This window comes from Thalassophryne amazonica, chromosome 16 (genome assembly GCF_902500255.1).
Source record: "Thalassophryne amazonica chromosome 16, fThaAma1.1, whole genome shotgun sequence".
NCBI classification, from domain to species: domain Eukaryota; kingdom Metazoa; phylum Chordata; class Actinopteri; order Batrachoidiformes; family Batrachoididae; genus Thalassophryne; species Thalassophryne amazonica.
The window spans coordinates 65,675,010-65,703,008 of record NC_047118.1 but is presented as its reverse complement, the minus strand read 5'-3'; the positions used below and the strand labels follow the sequence as shown (position 1 = coordinate 65,703,008).

Here is a 27,999-nt window from a genome sequence, read left to right as displayed (position 1 = left end):
TTCACAGGAAGCTGTCCTTCATGATACCAGGAGAATCTAGTGCATTCTTTCTGCGGGCAACAGCTTCCAAGATCTTCTTCCTGGGTCCAAGCTGGATGCGAATGCCTTTGAGGTCTTCATCGGAGCAAAGCATGAGGGCTTCCAGGTCCAGGTGCTCCCTGCTGAACGCAAGTGAAAATTCTGGCAAATAAATGGCAGCCAAGAAGACCTCCAAAGAAGACGTTTCCTCATCGTCTTCATCATCCAGTCCCAGTTCTTCCTGATCCCAAGTCAAGTCAGAGGCATCATTACCCTCAAAATCAGCATCATCTCCCTCTGCTTCAAACATCTTTGTCTGAAAAAGGTAGCCAAGAGATTCATTGCTCGCACTGGGAATGTCGTCTGTCTCCACCCCCATCTTCTTCATAAAAATCAGGCCTCCCAGACCAGGCCGGTTGAAGATGGACTGTTGGACCTGACCTGGTTCTTCATCATCGTCATATCCTGCCATTCTATCCCCCTCAAACATATTCTCATCCTGCTCATTGAATACACCCAGAAAGTCTGGATTTTCAGGTGTTTTATTGTCCTGTTTGAGGAAGATCACATTACCTTCACCTCCTGGTCTCTGGAGGGTCCCTTTATCTTTCTTGCCAAATCTCTTCTGCAGTGTAGCTCTAAGTGAGCCAGTGGCATCGGCAGCAGTAAGCTTGGAGAACTGCTCACTGACACCGCTCAGGTTGTCGTTGGTTGACGTGCTGGTCTCTGAAACAGACCCACTACCTGGTCCGCCGTACATTTTATCCATCTTGTTCTGGTGCCTCTTCTTGACCACCTCACAGCGTTTTACGCGTTTCTCTGCTTCCTTTTGGGCTTCTTTCTTTAAATGGGCGACTTTTTTGGGATTTTGATTGGTCTGCTTAGAGGCGGCCGCATCGAGAAAGCGCACACAGTCCATGCGATCGCGTGACGCAGCGACATCCATAGCAGTGTGGAACTCATTGTCCAAGGTAAAAAGGTTGGCGCCAAAGTTGATCAGGAAGCTGAGGATGTGCATGTGGCCGTTAGCGGCTGCATGATGCAGCGGCGTGTTTCCCCAAATGTCACTCCTGTTGGGGTCACCTCTGTGTGACACACAAGAAAACACAAATTAGTGTCATATTTAACTGAGAAAGTGCAACACTCACCACACCTTAACAGTTTATCATTTTCATGCAAATTAATTAGTTCTTTAAATTTAGTGATTCCAAAATATCTGGTTCAGTGTGGTTGAGACGCTTGATAAATTCTGTCTAAAACTGAGTCACTTTATGCTCAACATACACACAACCCTTCCACCATGTTTGGTCCATATTGGTTGAGTTAAACAGTTTTGATTTTGTCCTTGATCTTGCCAAGGTCACCCAAAGTCAAAGGTCATGTAGTGAATTGAGCTTCATATTAGAATTTAACAATGACCAACTTGTATATAAAGTCAGATGTGTGTGGGTGTGGCCACTAACCACGGCAACCCCCCAACACAAACAAACAACAACAAAACCTTCACACATACACCATGTTTCCTTCCTGCCTTCCTTTCTTCCTTCCACAAAGTCCAAATACTTAGCAAACATTAGGTCCTAATGTTGACTAGGTTAAAAGGAGTGATCAGTCAAGATCAGAGTTCAGTGAGAAAGATTAAACATGGCTTTAATGCGACTGTTTCATCTTTTATGCTACTGACTGCTTTAATCAAAGACAATTCTATATTCTCTGCTTATTAGACAAACAATTGAGAGGCAACCACTGTTTGGCAACTTTAATCCTGTTCACTGAACTTTGGTCTTGACTGATCAATACTTGCCTTGCAACCGTATACTGTCTGAGATGAAGCAATCACAAATGCCTTTGAAATCTCACACTCGGGCATCGTCGGGGTGCCCTGCTAATACATATATAAATAACCATACTACTTTTATATCTGGAGGATGACTTAGATCCCAATGCAGAGATAAAAATGGTCTGGTGTAAAAACAGTTTTTATTATCAGATCCCAAGTGTGGAGTAGAGGTTGGCACAGAGAGAAAACTGAAAGATCACGCTACAGTGTCCAAGAGGGGATAAGGTGGTGGAATGTCCAAAACCAGGGCATGAGGTCTAGGCACAGTGAGAAAACAGAATAACTGTGACAGAGTTCAAAAAGCAGCAGGCAATGTCAAAAGTACACCTGGGAAAAACCAGATTCAACAACAAGAAGTCAATCATGAGGAAGCATTAGAAAAATTGGACAAAATGCACAACATTCATGTGAAGCATGAGAGGAACACAGGGGTATAAATACACAGGGAGGTCATCACACAAACTGACCACAGGTGAGGGTAAACACCAATCAGGAAAGAGCTTAGGAGGGAGACAGGAAGAAAGCTATCAAAACACACAAGGAAACTGTGATCACCAAAATAAATCAGGAAGGGCATGAGAAAGACAGAACAGTGACAACACAGGGAACCAAACCCAGGAACAGTCACAAGAGGGAGACACAGGACAAGGAAACCACAGGCAAGAATCATGTCGCCTATGTCAGTGATTCCCAAAGTGTGGGCTGCAGCTGTCGGGCGGGTTGTTAGAGGTAATTAAAAGTCAGTTAATAAAAATGTCTTATTTTCAATTTTACACTAGAGTCTAAATTACCCAAAAAATATACATATTTTTAAAAATGTAATTACAAGTAATAACACAAAGCCATGGAATTTAAATGATGTGTTTTCCTAATTTTTCTGACCTAGTTTAACATAATAAATGTGTGGAAATACTTCATCTTAGTCTCATGTGTCAGATCAAAATTGTGATCAAATGTTTTGGTGGACAGCAGAAAATCTTCCGATTTCAAAGTGTCCTACATGTTGTTAATATTGGGATAGGTTGCCCTGTATAACTGGTCCAAGAGCTTGACCTTGACTTGTGACCTTTACTTTTAACAGATTTTTCTCAAAATCATATCACTTTGTGCTTGGTCTGACCCTCAAATATTCCAAGTTTGGACCAAATTAGAACAAACAGAGACACAGGACTGAAAACAATACGCCCACATGCACGTAGGTGTGAACATACAAACACACCACCAAAGACGAGCTGTGGTTTGTCTGCGTTGGATTATTCAAACGTTTTCAGCTGATCTTCACGAAACATGAAATTGGTGAACTTGCCAAGAGACAGAAACCATTAAATGTTAGTGTTAATTGGAATCTGGATATAGATTCTGCTTTATTTTTTTTACTGCAGCACAACTGGATATAATAAGTGAACTATTAAGAACAAAAGTTGCCCAGTGTGTCGCTGTGTGGTCACAACAATAAAAGTCTTGATTGCTGTCTACAACTTGTCATAAATCCTTGCCGGTTATATCTTCTGCTCTGATGGAAATGACCGAAAGAGAAATTTTAAAATTCCATCTGACACATAGGTGAGAAAAAGTAGTTAAAACCTCCAGATATCAACCAATCATCTTTTCAAAACTCATTTTTGTCCTGCTGGAGTTTAAATGCAGGTGGAGATAGACGAGTGATATAAAAAAACTCTTTTGTTTTACAGGAAGCTTTGGCTGCTGTCGGCACTGCTTCAGTTTAATGCTGGTACAAAACCAAAGGGGACAAGGTGCGCACTTGTATTTCAAAACCTCTAACACCTCATAAGGTAAGACAACCCAGTAATATTAAAGCTACAGTTTGTAAGATCTAATGCCATCTAGTGGTGGGGTTGCAGACTGCATTATACCCTCACCTGTCATGATTTTGTTTCCATTCACATTTTTGCTTCAATTATAGTTTATAGCAAAAGTCAGGGGTGGTGGCCAAGTGGTTAATGCGCATGGTTTCAGTTCAGAAGGCTCCGGGTTCAAATCCCACCCCTGCCACATTTCTCCATGTAATGTGGAGTTACGTCAGGAAGGGCATCCGGCGTAAAACCTGTGCCAATTCAACATGCAGATCCACCTTGGATTTGCTGTGGCAACGCCGGGTGCAAACAAGGGAGCAGCCGAAGGGACTTACAATAGTTTATAGCAAAAACAGAAACATTTGAAACGTGTGTTCCTTAGAGCAGTGGTTGTCAAACTGATCCATCTAACCTGCACATTGTCCATCTGTTCTGCCACAAGCTGATTAGCTCATCTGTTAGTAATTGACTGGTTGAAACCTCAATGAAAAAATGAAGATAAATCGTACATATGTCCAACTTTGACCTAATATATTGGGAAATGGGTAAAAATAAAAGGTAGAAAATAAATCCAATATAGAAGATATCACATATTGATTCATATTGTTGCAAAGTGTTTTGCCCTCCTTCCTTCCCCAGTGTTCACGATGGGCAATATTCACATTCTTTGCAACAAACTAATACACAGTTGTGTACATGTGCTACCACACATTGGCTCAAATCTTTAATCTCAGTTTTCTCTGCTGCACATACAGTAGTGTTCAGAATAATAGTAGTGCTATGTGACTAAAAAGATTAATCCAGGTTTTGAGTATATTTCTTATTGTTACATGGGAAACAAGGTACCAGTAGATTCAGTAGATTCTCACAAATCCAACAAGACCAAGCATTCATGATATGCACACTCTTAAGGCTATGAAATTGGGCTATTAGTAAAAAAAAGTAGAAAATAATAATCCAGTAATTCTGCCAATAATGTGAATAGCATCTGACATATTTGTGGATCTCAACTGCAGTTTTGTGCCGAGAATGTCTCAATATTTGCTCCCAACCACCAGAACAGGCGCATAGTTTTGAAGTAACGTGTTCTTTGGCTGTTTGCCTTACATGTAACTTGGGCTAGATTGTATACAAACTTCATAAAGAATCACTTTTTTTGTATAGTGTTTGCAACTAAGTTTCTCAGTCTATATCTTTTACTTACTTTTATCGAATTGTTATGACCTCAGTGTTAAATTGGCAATAAATCTTTGATATAGACGATTTGTGTAAGGTTGATTCCATGTATTGTCTTGAGCACCATTTCACTGAATTCAGTTTGTATACCTATGTGCAAGTATACTGAACTTGCAATCATTCTAAGTGATGTGTGTGTGCATTGATACCACATTTTACAGGAGCACGGGTGACTAAAACATATACATTGGTATTTATAAAGCAATTTACTATATATTGTTCATTTCAATAACATTTTGTGGAGGCCCTCCAACCTTTACCCCAGCCCCCCCAACAAAAATTTCCTGGCGCCGCCACTGATCATAAAAGTGCCTTATTTCAGTTTTTCTTCACATTGGAGTAGCAAACCTTTGTTTTAAAGGTCTAACAGATTCTCATGATCACAACTATGGACTGATGGAGTTTCAGGCATCAGATAGACATGTGACATCCACTAAGAAGGAAACTTTTAATCCAAAATTGGCATTTAAAAAAAGATCTCAGCTGTTGTCTTGGTAATCAGCTGTACCCTTTTATTGTTTTGTTTTTTAATGTAAATTTTAGGTTATTAGCTTCCTCTTCAGTCCACAGTATTTTAGGTCATGGTGATGTAGGATGATGTCACATTTCTATCTGATGCCTCTAATCCCTTCATCAGCTCCATAGCTGTGATCCTGAGATTCTACTGGACCTTCAAAACAGAGGTTTACTAATTCCTGGGTATTAATTTGGACCTCTTTCTTCAATGATGTGAAGTCTGTATGGTCCCAATCTTCTTATATTTTTTAAAAAGTGATTGCATGGTTTCTTGTGGTACAATGAATCTTTTTTAAATAGCTCTTAACCCCTTAACACCTGAATTTATATAGCTGTATATAAAAAATGTTTTGTGTGTGTTTTTGCCTTTAAGTAGATGGTAAATGTTGAGATTATTAATTTCACTTTTGCACAAGAAATAAATAGTAATGTTGGTATTTTGGTAATGAATTTATGTTATAATGTTATAATAATAATAATGGTATGTTGCAAATTTGCGACAACAGGCATACTGGTCAATTTGGTATGTTGCATATTTGAGTCAAATATTGTAGCATATATGCGACAATAGGCGTTAAGGGGTTAAGGAGAAACCTGACTGGTTTAGATGCAAGATTTTGCTCCAGAATCCTTGATTTTAATCCTTCACATTCCCCCCAGATCTGAAACGGCACTGGTTCTACATGTAGGCTCTTAAAAACAGCCAAAGGTTCCCTAATTAAGCCCTAATTATACCATTTAGTCATACAGATGCTTTTAAAATAAATCAAATTTCTGGAATTTTCAGGAATATTCTCTTTTGTTTAAAGAGGAACTCATATTGGTGTACGTATGTAAACTGAAAATCTGACGTAGTAAAGAAAAACTGAAATGAACCTATTTTGTAACTATTACAAAAAATAAAGTAGGAATTCTAATTGAGTTAACAAATGTATTGCTTGACAACTCTGTTCGAATGTTTTTAGCCAAGATGTATGTAAACCTCTGTCCATAACGACAGGTCAACAGATGTCCTAAAAACATATGAATGTTTTTTTTTTTAAGCCCAAAGTAACCCATAGTTAGAGACATATATCCTAAATAACATTTCCAGATTTTTGACAAATGACCTATTATTCCTACGGTCTGTGTGGGCGTGGAAGACTGGAACAGTGGCCGTGTTGCACACAGCAACCAGGGACCATAAATGGGCTTCTGTTACATTTGTCACAACCATCCAAATTGAGCCATTTCAGGCATAAATGTTGGTTACAGCAGAGAATTTAACATGCACAGATTTGTGAGGATCAATGAATATTTAAGACGAATGCCCAACAATATTTAAATATAACAGAAAGATATGTCAATTTTTTCACAATATGACCCTTTAAGGTAGATTTGGTGGTCCTAACATTACAGAACCATGAGTTTTTAGAGAGGAACTTGACAACAGCAACATACTAAATGTTGTCTAAGCATATAAATCAAATAACGTATTTTATTATTCCCATAAAAAACATACAGGGCAATCACATTACACTTTGCCCTGCAAACGAAATTTATGATTTTATTGCACTTCTGAAATAAGAACAGTGTTCATTAACTACTTTGCAACGCTAAACTCAAGTCAACCAACTGATTCGTAATTAGCCACAGTTTTGAGCAAAAATACACTAAATTCTTATTCCAAGCTGCTTAAATGTGAAGATTTGATCCATTCCTGAGTGTTATGTTATTTGGAGTTATTTGGACAAAACAATCCAGATGAAAGGCACCAGAGGAATGTTGCATACCCTGTATGCTCTACACACCACAATATAAATGTAGAAGTAAATACACGTCTGTAATTGTGTTTTTGGTTATGTACGACTTCAACATATGACTTCTGTGTGACATCATTATGAAGTCATTCATACCAATCAATCACAAATATTTTTCTGATCAATATATGCTTCAGATCATCCACCTGGGCTTCTTGGTTGTTGAGAAATACACACACGAAAAGGTGGTTTTCCAAGCATATTTTCCTTGACCTTTGACCAAACTACACCAAAATCTGATCCCCTATAAATAACTATCCAAGTAATATTTCCAACAAGCTTGAAGGAAATTTGTCCAGCCATTTTTGAGTTATCTTGTCCACAGACACACACATGCCATCAAAAACACCCTGCTATCGCCACTTTGCCGACATGAAGCTTAATGATGTCACTCTGCACTTTTAGAAACTGTGACGATTGTTTTGTCACTTTTAAACATTTGAGCAAAAAACAACTGGGAAATTCATCTATAAAATGATCATTTGTTGCACACTTCCTGTTATATATGTGACAATAATTCCAAACGATGTGTAGATTTTGGTATTTAAGCAGATTATTTAGTTGTGTGTGTGATTGTGTGTCTCGCTCACTGTCTGCTGCAGATCAGCTGAAGAGCATCTACGTGTCCATGAAAAGCAGCCAGTATGGTGGGAGTCATGCCGTCCTCGTCGGGGGTGTTCAGGTCCTTCTTTGTGGCCTCCTTCAACAGGTCCAAGTAGCCATCGATCGCCGCTTTGTGGTACCGAGACATCTCTTACCTCCTTTCAAAGCAAACCTGCAACGAAGCATAAACAAACCTGAAAAGGGGCTTAAAGAAATTTGAGACTTTTATTTCTCTTCCTGTTGGATGCACAGTTGAGAAAACAGAGACGCACTGGGCGGCAACATATCAGTGGCTCATAAAACCAAAGTCCATCTCAGTGCTGCTGGGTGTCACTTTAAAGGGAACCTCATCAATTCTTCCAACGCAAAACAGCGCTGATCCAATCCTGACTGTAGGCCAAATGACCTTTTAACCCACAAACAAAAGGTCTGCCTGCTTGAACAAGCCCACGTGCCAACATTCTTATTGAAACTAATATATTAAAGAATAATTGCAAATTAAGTAAAAAAAAAAAAAAAAAACTGGATCAGTGACAACACAAACTTTTTACAACTAAATGCAGGTTTTTAGGGATTTTTTTTTTTTTGACCCACTCACTGACTCTATAAATCATATGCTTGAAAAAAATGCCAATAATATAATAACAATAATAATATCCAAAGTTCTCAAGCTTTTTGTGTCCTACTATTACTTTGCCGTAGTGATTATTTGATTATGGATTCTGATTCTTTCTCATTAATTATTTGATCAACTTATCTCTTCAAATGTAAAATAGCAAAAATAAATACATTTAAATTTCAAGAACCTAAAACATGTCTTTTTTTTTTAAACCAAGATTACATAAACTTAAGATATTTAATTTTCAGCCACATGAAGAAAAACAGCTGAAAAGCAACACAGTTGAACAGCTGGAAATAAAGAATATTGGCATTTTTGCTTAATACATGATAATGATAAAGGTCTGTAATCAATCTAATCATGACACTTGACAGATAATTCCCAGTCAATCAATGAATACAGCTATTCCCAAACCTAAGAATGCAGAAGCCCGCTTTGAAATTTAAAAAATTTCCATTAAACTAGTTCAGACAAATGAAAAGTGGTGGCTTTGTGACGAGATGAGCATTTACATAAAAATGTAAACTTCATTGCAAAAATTTAAACTCAAAGAAGCTTCTATGTACTTATTTATTTTTTAATGACCACTCTCAGCTCACCTGCGGAAGCTTCACGGCCGACCAAGGGCCGAAGACCCACACTTTGAGAATCATTAGACAAATAGATTATAATCTATTTGTCGCATCTGTTCACTTTTTAGCGGCTTTTACAACAAGCCAGGAGGTGGCGCTAGCGCTGTTTTACCAAATTGAAGAAGATGCAGCAGCAGATGAGCCAATCAGGAACTAGAGAATGGAGCGGTGGGCGGTGACGTTTGTCTTGTCTGTTGCTCTTCTTTCTTCCGGATTGGAGCGATGATGGCTTCTGGTTTGTAGTTTGTTGTTTGCACTGAACTCTACCCGCATCCGCCAGCAAGAACCAGGCCGGCGCTCGAGCGTCCCCTCCCGGGCCGCTCCGCTTAAAGTTCCCGGTGCTCGGTGTGTGCGGCGGCCGGCAGAAGGTGCAGTGATGTCGGACAGCGGCTCCTCCTCCGGCGGCCTCCTGACCTACGAAACTCTGGTTCACGCTGTGGCAGGAGCAGCGGTGAGACACTTTCACACCTTTAAACATCACCCTTTTTCAGCTCTAAGCTCAAACAAGGACATTTATATTAACAGAAAATATTAGTATTAAAATATCATAAAAATGCCAAAAGCACACAATATGTAGATTTCAGAATAATGTATGTTGTAATTATTGATGCAGTTATTGATGCATTAATATGTTCATTATTTTAATGTTGCAGTTAATAAGTGTGTGTGTAAAGCTGACCATGTGCACAGCCACAGTAATTACGCAATCCACACCAAACTTGCCGTGGCGACTGGGGGCAACACACACAGCCTTGTATATTAGATCATGACTTGCTCAAAACAATCCTTCAGCTGGTGATACAAACACCACATTTGGCACAAATACACCTTTGACATTACTCCTTTGGAGAAAAAAAAATGATTGGCCATTTGAATTTTCAGTAGGCAGCCAGGTAGGGAGTTCAACTGAAGAATTACGCATGGGTCAAAATTTAAAAATGCTCCAATCAAATTGAAAACTACACCCCCATATTTGCCTGGCTCTTATAAACCTGACCTTTATCCCTTGCTTTAATTTTTTTTGACGAACACCAGCAGCAATAGAAGGAATCGCGATGATGTCATACACCGGGCGGAGCCACACCGGTTTTCTTTTTCCTTTGGTTTTCTCTGTGCGGCTCCACATTTAGGCGATAAGCTGTGACTGAAGTTATTATGAGGGGTGCAAATGAACGATTTGATTTTCGGTTCATTTTGAAATCGAACACAGTTTAACACAATTTTGCAGACAAACGGATGAACACAAAGTGTAAAGTTGGACTCACCTGCGTTAAAATGACTGTAAGCCGTGGAAGAAATAAAACCAGCAAGAAGAAACACAGAGGTGACTGTCCAAGAACCCAGGGTTCCGTTCTAGCTGGTCTGGTGGCTTTCAGGTTGTTAAAATGTATAAATGTATGAATACACACACACACACACACGTGTGTGTATGTGTATGTATGTATGTATATATATATATATATATATATATATATATATATATACACACACACACACGTGTGTGTATGTGTATGTATGTATGTATATATATATATATATATATATATATATATATATACACACACACATATGTGATCCACACAAGTGTATCTAACGTGCATGTGTATATAATTAAAGCTGCCACCTCCTTGTGGTGGCTTTTTTCTTCTTTTTTTTTTTTGGTCAAAGAGAAACCTTTGGTTCGTTGTTTTTTCTCCATCACTTTTTCAACCATGGACGCACACGCAGAACTGCATTTAATAAGTCTGTCAACACAGGTGAACTGCAGCCTGACGCACGATGTGCACACCAGCTGGACTGCACTGGTGTGTTTTTTTGGACCACGTTTAAAAAGTTCCTCAACTTCAGCGCACGTCCTGCTGCTGCACTCAGCCCATACAGACGGAACCAGACAGCAGAAAGATCGCAGACAGACATCAGCAGGCTGATACCAGCGATCCCTCACGTGGCCACTGATGAAATAATTGTACGCCTCCAGAAACTTGAAATCCTTCATGGTCGTCGTCTCCAAGATTTAATTTCTCACAATATCGCTTTTGATCTTTGGGATCAAGAATTGACACATACGTAGTCTGAAGTCATCTTCCCGTTTTCTCACTGCATCTTGGAGTCTGGAGTTTTCTGCCCACCGTCTGTGTGCGCATGCGCGGGAAAGGCGGAAGTAAATAACAACAGCGATCCCTTCTGTCCTTGCAGCCTGTTGTGTATTCATACCATCATTTTGGCGTTTATATTTTTATTTCTTTTAATTCATGATGTAGATATTACATTTCACTGTGAGTTTAAAGGGCATCATTTCAGAAATTTTAATATAAAAAGCCTCCTTTTTTTTTTAGATGTTCTAAAAAAAAAAAAAAATCAAACATGTAAAAGCTCAACGGTCCACTGACTTTCACAGCACTGTACACATCACATTGATATGATACAAATTAGATTATATCTTGCATTGTTAATCTGAATTTACAAAGATAATTATTCTGGAGTGAAAAGAATAATATTTCACTTTGACGTGTACTGGCGTAAAAGTGTGGAATACTACCTTCAAAGTGTACTTGAGTATATGTACTTAATTACTGCTGGGCATGATGTTCTTGTCTTTTTGTGTTCACGCTTTCTCAGATTGTACACAGATTGTCCTTGGGTTTGGGAACATTTCATTCAAATTTGAAGCAGCTTTGGATAGGATTTAATATATTTTAGCAACATTTTTGATACAGTTTTTGACAGTGTTCCTTCAGAGTTCATAAAATTTTTTTATCGTGCAGATAAATTTGTGACAATTTCTCCTGAGACATGGAATAAACAGTCACAGAAAGGTTATCACAAACCTTTTATTATTATAATGGGTTATGCAGGTTGTGTAATCTCAGCTCCTTGTATGAGATCACAAAGGTCTAAAGTTTCTAAAGCAGCTAGCTGTTCGTGGTCTTGTTTGCGTTGTCTGATTTGTCAAAAGCCAACTGCTTGTAAAAATGGTTATTTTAGTTGCCATTGCATGTTTAGGCAGTCAAATGATGTGTCCATTCAGTTTAGCTCACATTGTAAGGATGCATTTTGAATTTCACAGTAAAGAGCATTCAGAAATGACAAAAGGGAGTTTCATAAAGAAGGCCATATTTATAACACAAAGTAGATATCAATACCTTCAAAATGGAATCAGTTTGAAGAGTTTTATTTACTGGCCACGAGCGTTTCTTCTAATAAAATTCGACCACAAAATGCTTTTTTCAGATTTCAGAGGTTTCTCCCACAATAACTGTTTACCACAGATATGCCAAATTTACATATTTCATAGACAGTATAGCTGCATTAAGGAGCCAAGAAATGGAAAGGCTTCTTTGAGTGTAATGGTATGCTTCAGTGTCTCAAACATGGATGATCGCAATAGTCAATGTAATATTTTCCATAGTTTGAGCATACATAAACTTCACAGTTTAGTGTCAATGTCTGTTGTTTGACTATAGTCCAAGTATGGGTGTCCATGACAACTGCCACAGAAAATGTCAGGCCTCTAAGTCCATTATTTGCTGAGATATTCTACCTTGAACATGACTCCAGAAATGACAGCCATAATTTTTGCCTAAAAAAACGGCAGACCCCATGCACACTAAATTGGCCATATCTCATAAACTAATTGGCCTACAGGCCTCAAACTTCAGATTTGTTCTGAATAGTCTGGGAATATTTGATACAAATTTGAAGAAAATCTGAGACAAAGTGCCTGAGGCCCTCATTGAACTGACATGGATTGACCCACATAAAAACATATTGCTTTTGTGACAGGCTGTCCCAGCTTAATCAGACCTTCAGATGGACACACAGCAGGCGATCTGAATGTCACATCTGTCTGACAGGGCACATGTGTCGAGCTGGACACGTGCGCGGGCCTGGCCCGACGCGTCCTGTGAGCGGCACGCTGCAGGACTATATGAAAAGCCAACAGTGTGACAAATATGCCACTTTCAGTCAGCAGAAATATACCATAACATCACAGCGCTTTTTCCCCTTTTTAAAAAAATATGTTTATCTCTGTTGATTTTAGGCATTTTACACTCCTGTTATAAGACAGTGATTGTGGTGCAGTAGTAAAGTTTCCGTCTGGTAATCAGAGCTTTTGTAAATTGCAGGTTCAAATCCCGTGAGTGGCATTTATTTCTTATTTAACTGTGGGATTCAATATTGCGTCCCCTTCATAACCCAGTGATAATTATACAGCTAGTTTTGATTTTATTTTTCTCCACATCAGCGGTGCGATATGGTGCAACATGTCACATTTGGTCATACTGTGTTTGTGCATGCGCCTGATGGTTCGTGGTTTCCCATTTTGTGTTTGGTTCGCGAATGTTCTTCCGGTTTCTGCATCTTTTGTGTTATGTGTGAAGGGGCCCTAATGTATAACAAAGCCCTTAGTGAGTGTGAGTTTATTTTTGATTTAGCTAAGGGTACATATATAACTGTATATTAAGAATTTATCCTGTAATTTCAACTCATTTATTTATATTTTTCACTTTTTAAAATCTCTTTAATCCGTGTTTGTTTCAAGCTTCCTATGATTTTATTATTTCTTCTGTTTTAGTATGCATTTCTGTCTTCTTTTTTTTTAATTTGTATTATTTTGAAAAACCTTTAGTTAAATTTTACACATTTTTTACAGATTTGAAAATGAAATGTTTAATTGTAAGTAAATCAGTGCCATCTAATTTGACCATGAAATTATTTTTTGCAACCATCCTTCAGTGAATAATGCTACAGTTCCTTTCAGGGGAGCATGACAGCTATGACCATCTTCTTTCCATTGGACACGGCCAAAAGTCGACTGCAGGGTGAGTTGGAGGTTTTATCTTTAATGAACAGTGCATCTAGAAAGTATTCACAGTGCTTCACTTTTTCCACATTTTATGTTACAGTCTTATTTCAAAATGGAGTAAACTCTTTTTTTTCCCCTTCAAAATTCTAGTCACAGAACCCCATAATGACAAAATGAATGTGTTTTTTTTTTTCAAATTTATTAAAAAAACAACAACAAAGAAGTCACTTGTACATAAGTATTCACACCCTTTGCTCAATACTTTGTTGATGCACCTTTGGCAGCAATTACAGCCTCAAATCTTCTTGAATATGATGCCACAAGCTTGGTGCACCTATCTTTGGGCAGTTTTGCCCATTCCTCTTTGCAGCACCTCTCAAACTCCATCAGGTTGGACGGGAGCTTCGACGCACAGCCATTTTCAAATCTCTTCAGAGCTGTTCAATCGGATTCAGGTCTGGGCTCTGGCTGGGCCATTCAAGGACATTCACAGAGTTGTCCTGAAGCCAGTCCTTTGATATCTTGGCTGTGTGCTTAGGGTCACTGTCCTGCTGAAAGATGAACCCCAGACTGAGGTTAAGAGCGCTCTGGAGCAGGATTTCATCCAGGATGTCCCTGTACTTTGCTGCGTTCACCTTTCACCCTGACTCTCCCAGTTCCTGCCGCTGAAAAACATCCCCACAGCATGATGCTGCCACCACCATGCTTCACTGTAGGGATGGTGCCTGGTTTCCTCCAAACATGATGCCTGGAATTCACACCAAAGAGTTCAGTCTTTGTGTGATCAGACCAGAGATTTTTGGTTCTCATGGTCTAAGAGTTCTTCAGTTGCCTTTTGGCAAACTCCAGATGGGCTGCCATGTGCCTTTTACTGAGTGGCTTCTGTCTGCCCACTCCACCATACAGGCCTGATTGGTGGATTGCTGCAGAGATGGTTGTCCTTCTGGAAGTTTCTCCTCTCTCCACACAGGAATGCTGGAGCTCTGACAGAGTGACCATCAGGTTCTTGGTCACCTCCCTGACTAAGGCCCTTCTGCCCCAATCGCTTAGTTTAGATGGCCGGCCAGTTCTAGGAAGAGTCCTGGTGGATCTGAACGTCTTCCATTTATGGATGGTGGAGGTCACTGTTCATTGGGACCTTCTACGCAGCAGAAATGTTTCTGTACCATTACCCAGATTTGTACCTCGAGACAATCCTGTCTCAGAGGTCTACAGACAATTCCTTTGACTTTATGCTTGGTTTGTGCTCTGACATGCACTGTCAACTGTGGGACCTTATATGTACACAGGTGTGTCTTTCCAAATCATGTCCAATCAACAGAATTTACCCCAGGTGGACTCCAGTTATGCTGTAGAAACATCTTAAGGATGATCAGTGGAAACAGGAGGCACCTGAGCTCAATTTTGAGCTTCATAGCAAAAGATGTGAAAACTTATGTACATTTATTAGTTTTTTTATTACTATCATCTTTAATAAATTTGCAACTCCCCCCCCCCAAAAAAAACTTTTGTTCACATTGTCATTAGGGGGTATTATGTGTAGAATTTTGAAGGGAGAAAAATTCATTTTATCCATGAATACTTTCCAGATGCACTGTGTCTTATCAGCTGTCTGATGAAGAAGACTCTTAAATTTAAATGATGAGTATGAACTTTATTGCAGAGTAAAAATATTTTCGTTATGAAAGCTGTGGCCACTGATTTCACCTCCTTTTTTCTGTTTTTTTTTTTTTTTTTTTTTTTTTTTTTTTTTTGCTTCCCCCCTTCCAGTGGATGAGAATCGGAAGTCAAAATCCACTCCTGTCATGTTGGCTGAAATAGCGAAGGAAGAGGGTCTGTAAGTATAGTTTGTTTTGGTCAGAATGACGAAATTATAAGCAGTCACATGATTTTTCATTATGCAGAATCAAAGTGGCTTTCGGGGACGATTTTATGGGGATTAAACAGATTACGGGGTGTTACTGTCGCTTTAAAGACGGCCCACAACTGCTGAGAGCGCGGCAGGCCGCCCCGCTGGAACAACCAGATCATTTCCAACGTGAAAGCTTTGTTGATCCGGGACCTCGTCTGACTTTCACAAAAAGGCAGAAGATGTGGACATCAGCACTTTTTCCGGCACATTCCACTGTTACAGGAGTTTTTTTTTTCTTTTCATGGAAAGAAAAGCGGAGGGACACGCCACGGAGCCGTTCATTACGCGGGACAAAACCACCTCGGTGTTGGTCTCTCAGGACAGCTTTCAGGTGGATTTCTGCCGGATTCCGGTTGCTTTCCAGTCGTGTGAATATCCGATTGTGATTGTGCATGAGCTGGACATGCCAGAACATGTCCCGTGAGGCTTCATCATGGTGCTGCTTTGCGCCGAGCGGCTGCACCGCGACGCACGGAACTCCTCCGCACGTCTGTCTTAATGTGCCGGAAAAGTGCTGATGTCCACGTCTTTTCACAATTACTGTGCTAGTCAAATGACATACCGGATCAAGACAGCGTCCAGTTTAAAAATGAACGGCACATTTCACTGTTACAGGAGTTTTTGTCATGGAAAGAGAAGCTGCTCCACCGCGTGTCGCAGTGCAGCCGCTCGGCGCAAAGCAACGCCCTGATGAAGCCTCACGGGACATGTTCTGGCATGTCCAGCTCATGCACAATCACAATCGGATATTCACACGACTGGAAAGCAACCGTAATGTCTGAAATCCACCTGAAAGCTGTCCTGAGAGACCAACACCGAGGTGGTTTTGTCCCGCGTAATGAACGGCTCTGTGGCGCGTCCCTCCGCTTTTCTTTCCATGAAAAAAAACTCCTGTAACGGTGGAATGTGCTGGAAAAAGTGTTGATGTCCACATCTTCTGCCTTTTTGTGAAAGTCAGACGAGGTCCCGGATCAACAAAGCTTTCACGTTGGAAATGATCTGGTTGTTCCAGCGGGGTGTCAGCCTGTCGATGGGGGCTGGGAGCGCGCTGCACTCTCAGCAGTTGTGGGCCGTCCTTAAAGTGGCAGTAACACCCCGTAATCTGTTTAATCCCCATAAAATCGTCCCTGAAAGCCATATTAATTTTTCGAACGGTGTCCACCTGGAGGTCTCTCACAGTTTCTGGAAAAAATTGATGCAGCAAAGCTCCAAATCGTTCAGACATTTATTCGCAATAAAAAAACGACGAGAGGGGTGGACCACACCTCACTCAAAGCCTGCTCACAGGCGAATGACGCAACCGACAGGCATGAAAAAACTCACGCATGCGCAGGAGGGTTCAAGCTTGTCTGACGCAATCACACGTGATTCAAATCTATATGGTTTTTGAAAAAAATAATAAGGTCGGATACTTTTCTAACAGACCTCGTATGATCACTAGCAAACAGGTATATTTATAAAAAATTAGAATATCATTAAAAACTTTTGTTATATAAGAAAGTGAAAATTGTATATATTATGGACACTACATATAAACTAAAGTATTCCAATATATGTATTTTTTGTATTTAGATAAGTATGGCTTACTGCTCCAAAAAAGGAAATATTTCATAATATTAAAATATTTCATATGATCATTAAAAAAACCATAGTATTTATAATACATGAAATGTCAACCTCCTGAAATGTACAGTATGTTTATTTATGTTCTCTGTGTTGTGGCTCCTTTTGAATGAATTCCTGAATCGGTGCAGAATAGTATGGAGGCGATCAGCCTGTGGCACTGCTGAGTTCTTGTGGAAGTCCAAGTTGCTTTGTTAGTGACCTTCTGCTTGTCTGTATTGTTATGTCTGGTGTCTCTTGTCTTCCTCTTGACAATACCCCAAAGAATTTATGAGGTAATGTTTATGAGGCCAATCAAGTACAGTACTACTGTGGTCAGCAGACCAGTTGCTGGTAGTTTTGGCACCATGGGAAGGTGCCAAATCCTGTTGGAAAAGGAAATCAGCATCTCCATAAAGCCTGTCAGCAGATGGAAACATGAAGAGCTCTTCACTCTCCTGGCAGACGACTGCATTACTCTGAACTTAATAAAACACAGTGGACCAACACCAGGAGATGACATGATTCCCTAAATCATTGCAGACTATGGAAACTTCACACTGGACTTCAAGCAACTTGGATTCTGTGTTTCTCTACTCTTCCCCCAGACACTATGGCCTTGATTTCCAAATGAAATCCAAAATTTACTTTCATTTGAAAAGAGGACTTTGGACCACTGAGCAATGTCCAGTTCTTTTGCTCCTTAGCCCATGTAAGACACTTCTGACATGTCTCTGGTTCAGGAGTGACTTGACACTGGGAATGCGACACTTGTAGCCCATTTCCTGGACAAGTCTGTGCCTGGTGGCTCTTGATGCACTGACTCCAACCTCAATCCACTCCTTGTGAAGTTCCCACAAGTTCTTGAATCAGGTTTGCTTGACAGTCTTCTCAAGGCTGCACCCATCCCTGTTGCTTGTGTGTCTTTTCCCACCTCGAGTCAACTTTCCATGAATTTGCTTTTATACAGTGCTCTGTGAACAGTCAGCCCTTTCAGTAATGACCCTTCTTATGGAGGGGGTCAGTGAGTGTCTTCTGGACAAATCTGTAGTCTTTCCTGTAAGTGTGGTGCTGACCCAGACTGAGAATCATGGTATTTACACTGCAATTACTCAAACTTGAAATTAAATACTCTAATATTTTTAGATACTTTTTTCCCTTAGCTGTCGGCAGTAATCTTTCAAATTAATTTTTAATGCATGAAATATTTGTTTATGTGTTGAGTCTAGAATATATAAATTTTTCACTTTGTTAAATAAACTTTTTCATGATATTCAAATTTTTTGAAATGCACTTGTGTAAGTTAACTGCAGCAACATTCTTTAGAAGTCATACCGTCAGCAATGAGTAACTAATTCTCTGACCATTGACCACATATATTCTAAACCTCTAGCTGTGGAACTCTGGATCAAAGTACATTTGTGCTCATTTTGTCATGTGACACATCAGCCTTTAAATTTCTGACTCAAGATGAAGCATCACAAATATAGCGTCCTATTAAAATACTAAATGATTATTCTACCAACAAATGTTGTTGTCCAGTCAGCTGCTCCCTTTTTGTTCTGGGTCGCCACAGCGGACAGAACCAGATCCGCACTGGCATTTGGCACAAGTTTTACGCCGGATGCCCTTCCTGACAACTCCAGTTTTACCTGGAGAAACACACAGCTGCTGGTGTTCCATAGAGGTCTCCCATCTAAGTACTAACCAGATGCCACACTGCTTAGCTTCTGAGATCTGATGGGATCAGGCTTAGACAGAGCAGACCGGCTGCTATTGTTCTACTAACAAATAACTCCACAAATATTTGAACATAAATCATTTTATAAAATCAGCAGTAACACCAGATCTTTAAGATTTTTTTAAAACACTTGAGAGCAATTTAATTTAAAACCTGCATCGTTATTGAAAATATTGACTATATGACCGGTTACAGCATTTATTTTGGCTTCTCATTTTTGCCCAGGTTCACTGCAGCACCTATATTTATTTGTCACAAAATGTGCACTTCCTGACTCCGGGTGTGTAAGGAGAATGGGTCATGGATGGCCTTGAACCTGGAGGCCTTCTTGCTCATTGTTCTTCCCGCTTTGGCACAAATTTTACACAGGATGCTCTGTCCACATTATATGGAGAATGAGCAGGGGTGGTCTTGAACCAGGAACCTTCTACTCTGGAAACAAGTGCACTGAACTAATTGGCCACCACTCCTGCTCAATAATTGCTTTGAAAGAGCTTTATACTTCCTTTTCGAAAGTCTTTTGATGGTCTTTTCTGCTGCTTCTAGGCTTTCTTGGTATAGAGGATGGTTCCCAGTTATCTCGAGCCTCTGCTGCTCCAACTTTGTCTATTTCTACACGTTCAACAGTCTGAAGAAGATGACAGCTTCTGGCATGCACAAGTCCAGACCAGGCAAAGACCTGCTCATGGGGATCATATCAGGTGACTCATTCAGCAACACTTAAGTTATATGCATAGTTGCTGTAACTGCAGCCGCTAACTCATTCATAATTACATAAACATTGTTGTGGGTGTCTTGGTGGCTTCCCTCACTAGTCTCCTTTGTGCACGCTCACTCAGTTTTTGAGGACGGCCTACTCAGCTCATCTTAATCTGCAGTCCATGCTCACATAAACGGTACATTCAAACACACTAACAATGTGTTTTAATTCAGGGGCTGTGAATGTGATCCTGACCACTCCCATGTGGGTGGTCAACACTCGACTGAAACTCCAGGGGGTCAAGTTCAGAAACGAAGATCTCCACCAGACTCATTACACTGGCATATTTGGTATGTGTGTAATGTGTGTGTCTTCGAGTTCAAATGTGGATGTTTATGTTTATGGACACGGTGCCAATGATAATGATATTAGGATGAGATACTCCTAATTAAACCCTATGTACCGGCCCGGGCTTTGCATTCTCAGGGTGCAGGACTACTTTGTGTCCCTAGGGTGAGAAAAAAGTCTGCAGGTCACAGAGCTCTCTCTTATCGTGCCCCTGTTCTGTGGAATGATCTCCCTGCATCAATAAAACAGTCAGATTCTGTAGATACTTTCAAGTCAAGACTTAAAATGCACTTATTTTCTCTTTCATATGGCTAGCATACTGGCATAGTATGGTACTACGCTTTTTACTCTTATATTTTATTAGGAAACGGAGTGTGCCGCAGCCTCAACTTCATTTAAATTCCGGGTCTTTTAGTGAAGCTTAGGGCTAGTGGCCGCGATCACCTTAGTATTTCTTTTGTTTTTCTTGTTGCTTAAGGCTGACAAATTATACCTGTATTTGTTGTCTGATGGCTGATTCCGTTTTTTTTTTTTTTGTCTTTTTCTTTTTTCCCTCTCTGTTTGCGGTATGGCTCCATCCAGAGATTGGTGCGGTATCTGTTCCAGAAATCCTCCTGTCCTGTGCACCGGCAGCATTTCCTGTATATTCATTTTGTGAATTGTTTTGTAATTTCTGTCGGTAGCATGCTCCAAGCAGAGGGTCACCCCTTTGAGTCATATCTGCTTGAGGTTTCTTCCTCAAAGGGAGTTTTTCCTTACCACTGTCGCCTGTGTTTGCTCTGGTGCTTCACACAAGTAAGGTCTACTTGTGTGAAGCACCAGAGCAAACACCTTGAGGCGACTTTGTTGTGATTTGGCGCTATATAAATAATTTAAAATTTAAATAATTGGAGGTCACAAAAATGAACATAGAGAGGACTTGCTAGAAAGATGTCAACATCAATTAACAGTCACTGGTCCCCTTCCCTTTCAGAGGAATAATGACGCATTTAGTAGGCTGACATCATTGAGTAGGGGGCTGGCGCAGTTTTGTAGACAGCAAGGCTTTAGTTTTATTGATAACTGACCCTCTTTCTGGGGTCATTGTGACTTGCTGATGCTGGACTCGTTAGCAGACTTTTAATGAGCCTTTCATTGGATTCAGGTGTGTTGGAGCAGGGAGACAACTAAGAGTGTCAGGAAGGTAGCTCTCGAGGTCCGAACTTGGCCACCCCTGCCCTAAACCATGATGTTGTTTTCAGGTCATTTGAGAATTGTTTAGAGGCTCCCATGTTGCCACTCATTAGAAGAGATGCAAAGAGAAGAAACATTTGTAAACGGCCACCTTAAATGATTGGCCACCTCATGATTGGATTCACCTGTGTAAGGAGGTCAAGGGTCAGTGAGCTTACCAAACCAGTTTTGTGTTCTGATAATTAGTGTTAAATGTATTCAAATCAGTAAAATGACAAAGGTGCCCAAATTCATGCAAATACCTCATTTTGTTTAAATAATTATTGAACACTTTCTGTAAATACTAGGAACTTCATTTCACTTTTCAAATATCAGTGTGTTCATCCGCTATATGATATATTTAACTGAAATTTCTGATCCAGACAACCAATGACTTATAAAGGAAAAATCATGAAAATCATCAGGGGTAACCAAACTTTTGCATACAACTGTAAATCTGGATTTGTCTTACTGGTTCTTGGGGGTCTAAAATATAATTCATTTTACATTTGACTCTCTGCTCTGCCCAGGATACTACGTATAACCAAGGTCAGAAGAATAAAAATCAACCATGTTATTTTGTCACATTATATATGGCCCCTTCTTAGATTAATTTTTGTTTGTTTTTCTCTAATCTGGCAACCCATGCCAATAGCAATGATTGTCGGTGACTTCAACATTCACATAAATAAGCCTTCTGACCCACTCTGTAAATCATTCATGGACATTATTAGATGTATTAGGATTCCAGCAATGCATTCAGGCTTTGACTCACAGTAGTGGAAATACCCTGGATTTGGTCCTCATTCATGGTATCACTGGCACATTTATTGGCATTGTGTCTCTTAAGTCAGTGGTTTCAGATCACTCACTTATTAAGTTTACAGTCTTTGTCTTGTCCACTGAAACAAGAAACTTATTTAACAACACGGCAACACATTAACTCAACTACAATTGAAATTGGAGCCAGACTGCCTGATATCTTAGCGTCACTTTCAGAAAATGACCAATCAGTAGACAGTTTTGTGGACAGCTTAAACTCGGTGCTCATGACCATATTGTCAGTGGTGGGCACAGCTGAGAAGTTAGCTTCATTAACCACTAATCCACGACCTGAAAAGTTAACTTTTATAACGCTAAACCCCTAAAAAAATTTGCAGAAGTTACCGCTAACCACTAACTTTTAGTATTGACTCGGCACACTGGAGACTGATAAACCAGTTTCGAGTTTAAGCACCAAAGCAATCACAAACCCAAAACACAATGAGCCAGCACTTTTGTCTTTATGCACCCAAGTAAAAATATTGCACTTTAAGTAATGCGCTAATTCTGAAGGTTTGAGCACTAAACCGACACAAGCGCCATAAAGGCATTAGGGGAAATCAGTTTTTTCTCATCATTCCACCCACCCCGTAAAAATGCATAGAACACTGCCATCTAGTGGATGGGACTGAATAGCAGCCAACATGTGATTGGTGATCAACATGCTGAGTCACACTTCACAAACAGAATTTTCAGTTTTGCAAATGGCTTTTTTTTTCTTCTTTTTTTTTTACAAATGGAAAAAAAAATGACACTTACACATCCGTTTGTAAAAACGAACACAAGTTAAAAATCAGAAATTTGTTTGTGGATTACAAAACGTGTACAAATCAAGGACTATTTGTAGATCACCCTCTGTGCATTTGCAGGTATTAATGAGACAAATTTAACTCCATAAATAAGTGTCTTTTCATTTAAAAAAAAAAAGAAAAAAGGTTTGCACATACAAGCTGTCTTTGAAGCAGACACACTGTCGATCATAATGCATTGCAGCAATGCATTATGGAAGCTCGGGGTTTGTTGATTATTGTAGTACATGCTCATTTAGCAGTGTTGTTAGTGTTATAGATTTGTTGTGTTTTTATAGTTCAAGGAATGTAGTTAGTTTGGTGAAGAGTTTTATTGAGACCATGAGTGAAAAGGACGTTGCGATTTACCTCTTCTGCCGCTGTCTGAGCTGCTCTATGTTGAAAGTAAATGACATTTTGTTTCCAGCGGCAGCCAGCCAGCCCACCTGCACACTTCCTTCTGCTGGGGGAGGGCTGAGTTCCATATGGCAGCCTGGCTGTTGCAAAACATGCAACAGACAGGAATTATTCTTTGATTTTAGGTTTACAAATGTTTTTGACCATGTAGTCTTGCTCACCATGCCAGCAAAGAAATGTTAGCATACTGAAAGTTAGCGGAAATAAATTTAGTGGAAGCTAATTAATCCACTGATGGTTTTCAAAGTTATCTGAAAAGCTAATCCACGAATGACAATGTTAGCTTCAGTAATGAGCGATTAGCAGAACTGTGCCCACCACTGCATACTGGACATAAGTGCTCCACCTACATTAAAACCAGCCCTGCAAAAACACACTCGCCTTGATTCAGTGATTACTTACATGGCCTCAAGCCTACGTCTAAAGCGGGGTGACCAAGTTCGGTCCTCGAGAGCCCCCTTCCTGACACTCTTAGTTGTCTCCCTGCTCCAACACACCTGAATCCAGTGAAAGGCTCATTACGAGCCTTTCACTGGAGTCAGGTGTGTTGGAGCAGGGAGACAACTAAGAGTGTCAGGAAGGTGGTTCTCAAGGACCGAACTTGGCCACCCCTGGTCTAGAGCGAAAATGGCATGGTTCCGAACTAGAACTATTTCACCTAGCATGGCATGATGCTATTCTAGACTATAAGCATACACTACTGGCTACATAACAGGCCTACTACTCTGATTTGATTGACAAAAATAAGCATAATTCAAAGGTCCTGTTCAACACAGTGGCAATTTATGGTCAACCACTTGTAAGTCACTGTCTGTTTACAGCCCAATATTTGTTAGATTACTTTCAGAAAAACAAAAAGATATTAGGTTAAATATATCCCAGCATGCCTTATTCCGGCCACTGCACCCTGATATTGATGTGGGTGCCATCATGGATACATCACCTAGTTTTACCAAATTTTTTTTTCTGCTGACAAAACTTGTAGCTTTTGCGAAAGCACAAGCTGTCTTTTCGACCCTACACCAAAAACCTGTTTAAAGACCTGTGGCCTACTCATGGGCCTAATATGCTGGAAATGATTAATCTGGGTCTGTTCCTAAATGTTTCAAATCTGCAGTAATTAAACCATTATTTAAGAGAATCATTTTGGGATTATTGGGTATGTCCTTGCATGGCTGACATCTTACCTACTAACCAGTCGTTCTCACTGTGTTCTATACAGCAACATTGCCTCTAGTCTTGTCTTGGTGACATGGAATACGGGGTTCCACATCCGTCTTAGGCCCCCTGCTTTTATACCACAACACTGCAGCATGTGCCTAAAGGGGTGCTGTAGTGCCCTGCGGACACATGCCCAAGGGTGCTATACCACCCCTTGGGCACATACTGCGGCATTATGGGATTACTTGTCACTGCTATGCTGATGATACTCAGTTGTACATGCTGATAACTGCAGGTAATCTCATACACAAAGTCTTTAAAGAATTGCCTTGCGTTAGGGAAAACCAGGATGTCCACCAATTTCTTACTTTAAAACTTGGTCAAGACCGAAATGATGGTCCTTGGTCCGGTGAGACATCAGCATAAATTTGACCACCTAATGCTTAACCGAAGATGATTTATTTTTAACTACTGAAATAGGAAGTTTTTTGTTTTTTTTACTCTCACCAAAAGTGTTCTTTTCTAAAAACTGTTTTCGTCTCAGATGCTTTCTTGCAGATTATATCCAACGAGGGGGTGAGAACTCTGTGGAACGGAACACTGCCCTCGTTGATCCTCGTCCTTAACCCGGCCGTTCAATTCATGTTCTATGAAGCCATGAAGAGGAAAGCGGGGAGAGGAGGGAGAAAGGTGAGAGGGCAAGAGGCGTTGATGGCATGGATACATAGTCCTGTAACCTGGATGTTTATCTACAATGTTAAAAAAAAAAAAAAGTTACTTTATTTGAAAGTTGGATTCTTTAAAAAAAAGATTTAAACACTATGCACTCTCTCCAGATTTCATCAGCACAGATATTCCTCATCGGCGCCATCGCCAAGGCTGTTGCCACGACGGCAACTTATCCTCTTCAGACAGTTCAGGCCATCCTGCGGGTAAATCCTGTTCTGGGAGAAATTTTCAAGACCTTTTCAGCATTAACAACTGTTAAAGTGGTAGTGTATATTACCCAAATTTGTGTTGTGGTGATGTATTTTAAGTTGACATTACAGTTTGTTGCTGTACTTAAAAGTATCAGCAATGTATACACGAGTGCATATTCAGACCCTAAAGTGTAGCTTTTCATTCATGTGTGTTTTATTATGTTTCAATACCAGAGGGAGCAAATCAAGTGGAACATTTGGAAACATAAACGCAAGCCTTAAGGCCAGAGCAGAGTATAAAGCTACAACACTGCCATATGGTTCTACTGGTAATCATTTCCATCCTGATAATTTCAAACTAGCAGTAATAGTAAGCTCTTTGGCATTCAGTATGTGTTCAGATTAGCTTTTACATTTCACTGCAATCATGAACGCTTTACATGTAGAATTAGCTCAGATAACATATTGAGAACTTTTTTTTTTAAATTTCAACTCTGTGAAAATAGCAATGATTATTGTTGCGGTAGGAGATCGTGATCTCTATTGCTGAATGGCATAACTGAACAAACAGATGTCTCTGCATGTTGCCACATGCTTATGAAATAAAGAAAAGGGTTAATACAGCTGAATTCTACTAGTCTTGACAAAATGATAGTACGATTTTAGCCCTGCAGAAAATGAACCTTTGTGTGATCCTTGGAGTTTGGTTTAGAGATCTGGTTACCGCATTATCTGGGGTATAAGTCGCAATTTTTTTTCTCTTAGTTTTGTGACTTACACTCTGGTGCGTGTTTTTTTTTTTTTAAACAGGTGTGACTTGTACTCCGGAAAATATGGTATTTGTTTTTTTTGTTGTTGTTTTTTTAATCTACCAATGGGCCTTCCACCAAAAATATATCAAATGAGGGGTCAAATCACACTATCACTAAATTTGCTTAAATCTTTTAGTAAATAAATAGGCAATTAAGATCTGTGTGTTTTGTCACCAGTTTGGTCAGTACAGAAGTGATGGCACGAGCGGCGTGTTGGGAAGTGTCTCGAACATATTCTCCCTGTTGATGGACAGGATCAGGTGAGTGATGGTGTTGCTGTGAGGCCACTGTTTAAATACGACATGACCGCTGATTACCTGTGTTTTTCTTTAAGGAAACACGGCGTTCTTGGTTTGTACAAAGGTTTGGAGGCTAAACTGCTGCAGACAGTACTGACTTCTGCTCTTATGTTTGTCATCTATGAGAAGATCACTGCTGTTATCTTCAAAGTCATGGGCCTGAACAAGAAACTGCAGCACTCCTAGAAGAATAAAATACGACTTTCGATTTGTTTTACACTAGACAACCAGGGTGACAACAGGGTCATTATTTCGCATCAGTAGTCTGGCCATAATTCGGACCAAACGGTATCATTCCAAGGAAAACAGTGTCTTAATTTAATGATCAAAACTGTTTTTAAACATTCACCAAGAATCTCATACCAGATTTTCACTGCAGTTCAACTTATAAGAGTGCAATGACATTGATTCTTAACAGTTAATTAAGAGTTAACTAAGGTGCTTAGTAATCATTCTTTGGGTTTGTTAGTTAATGCATTAAGTATTAACAGAATGAAAAGTGAAGTAAGCATTGAATGTGTTCAGTATCTTTATAATTCATTAACGTAAAAATAAATACCATGAACACCATTAATAAATGATTACTCATAATTTTTAATTTACCTTTAGTTCCTGTTGACTTGAAGTGTGTGTGTGTGTGTGTGTGTGTATGTATGTGTATATATATACATATATATATTCATGTAAATGGGGACTATAATGAATGAGTACACAATCCTTCCATTATTATTATTATTTTTTTTTTTTTTACAAAGTGCCTCTAAATTTTAAAGTATGCGTATTGTGATTTATCTGCTGTAATGACTTAACACTTTACAACCACAGTGCACTTACTTGTCTGTTGTTGTCATGGTGTGTTTTGTTATTTGTATGTCCTGTTGGCAGTGTAACATTGTGATTGGAGCATTAGGATTGCTGGTTAGAGACATCCCATACAAAAGTCAGTGCTTTGGTAATAAAGAGAATAATAGTCAGAAAATAGCTGTATTAATTATTTCTAGAATGCTAGGTAGGCACCTTGAGTGAAATTTACTTTGTTTTCTACTGGGTATGTCCAACAATCAATAAGGGCTGTCAAATATGACTGTATAGCACCAGTAGGGGGCAGCAACAACTCAGAGCTTGAAATTTGGAATCCTCACCTCCCCACCAAAAAAAGCATGGTGTTTTATTTATTTCACATATATATATATATATATATATATATATCTCGTACACACACGTGTGTGTGTGTTTATATTATAATGACCACGACAGCAGTGAAAACTAGTTCCTTAAATATGAATATGAAGAATATGAAGGAAATCTGCCGGATGGTTGGCAAAGTCTTGGTGAAAGGTCCATTTGTGTCTGTTCAGGATTTGGAACCAACATCACACTG

At 39.6% G+C, this 27,999-nt stretch overlaps 2 protein-coding genes across 4 annotated transcripts; one reads left to right on the top strand and one right to left on the bottom strand.

Annotated features, from left to right (window-relative positions):
* Nucleotide 1: 1 nt before the first annotated feature.
* On the bottom strand, nucleotides 2-9,325 carry anks4b (ankyrin repeat and sterile alpha motif domain containing 4B). Of its 2 annotated transcripts, XM_034189452.1 has the most exons (3): nucleotides 9,190-9,325; nucleotides 7,814-7,998; nucleotides 2-1,103 (listed from the first exon to the last, which is right to left on the bottom strand). In XM_034189452.1, exons 2-3 carry the CDS (start codon nucleotides 7,972-7,974, stop codon nucleotides 2-4), a joined length of 1,263 nt encoding a protein of 420 aa, XP_034045343.1. In that variant the 5' UTR covers nucleotides 7,975-7,998; nucleotides 9,190-9,325. The 2 variants fall into 2 exon arrangements, with proteins under 2 accessions (XP_034045343.1, XP_034045342.1); XM_034189451.1 differs by lacking the exon at nucleotides 9,190-9,325 and having other exon boundaries at nucleotides 7,814-8,270.
* Nucleotides 9,296-27,553, top strand: LOC117527229 (peroxisomal membrane protein PMP34). Of its 2 annotated transcripts, XM_034189453.1 has the most exons (9): nucleotides 9,296-9,528; nucleotides 13,840-13,900; nucleotides 15,655-15,721; nucleotides 19,686-19,840; nucleotides 20,073-20,189; nucleotides 25,132-25,277; nucleotides 25,424-25,519; nucleotides 26,497-26,579; nucleotides 26,654-27,553. In XM_034189453.1, exons 1-9 carry the CDS (start codon nucleotides 9,454-9,456, stop codon nucleotides 26,802-26,804), a joined length of 951 nt encoding a protein of 316 aa, XP_034045344.1. In that variant the 5' UTR covers nucleotides 9,296-9,453; the 3' UTR covers nucleotides 26,805-27,553. The 2 variants fall into 2 exon arrangements, with proteins under 2 accessions (XP_034045344.1, XP_034045345.1); XM_034189454.1 differs by lacking the exons at nucleotides 26,497-26,579; nucleotides 26,654-27,553 and adding an exon at nucleotides 25,742-26,258.
* Nucleotides 27,554-27,999: the final 446 nt, after the last annotated feature.

Bases quoted from the DNA above. Each gene is read 5' to 3' on its own strand.
- anks4b (XM_034189452.1), bottom strand. From the start codon at position 7,974: ATGTCTCGGTACCACAAAGCGGCGATCGATGGCTACTTGGACCTGTTG. The intron at 1,104-7,813 runs GTGAGCGAGACA...TGTGTCACACAG, and splicing joins CAGCTGATCTGCAGCAGACA to AGGTGACCCCAACAGGAGTG.
- LOC117527229 (XM_034189453.1), top strand. From the start codon at position 9,454: ATGTCGGACAGCGGCTCCTCCTCCGGCGGCCTCCTGACCTACGAAACT. The intron at 19,841-20,072 runs GTGACTCATTCA...GTTTTAATTCAG, and splicing joins GCTCATGGGGATCATATCAG to GGGCTGTGAATGTGATCCTG. The intron at 25,520-26,496 runs GTAAATCCTGTT...TTTTGTCACCAG, and splicing joins CAGTTCAGGCCATCCTGCGG to TTTGGTCAGTACAGAAGTGA.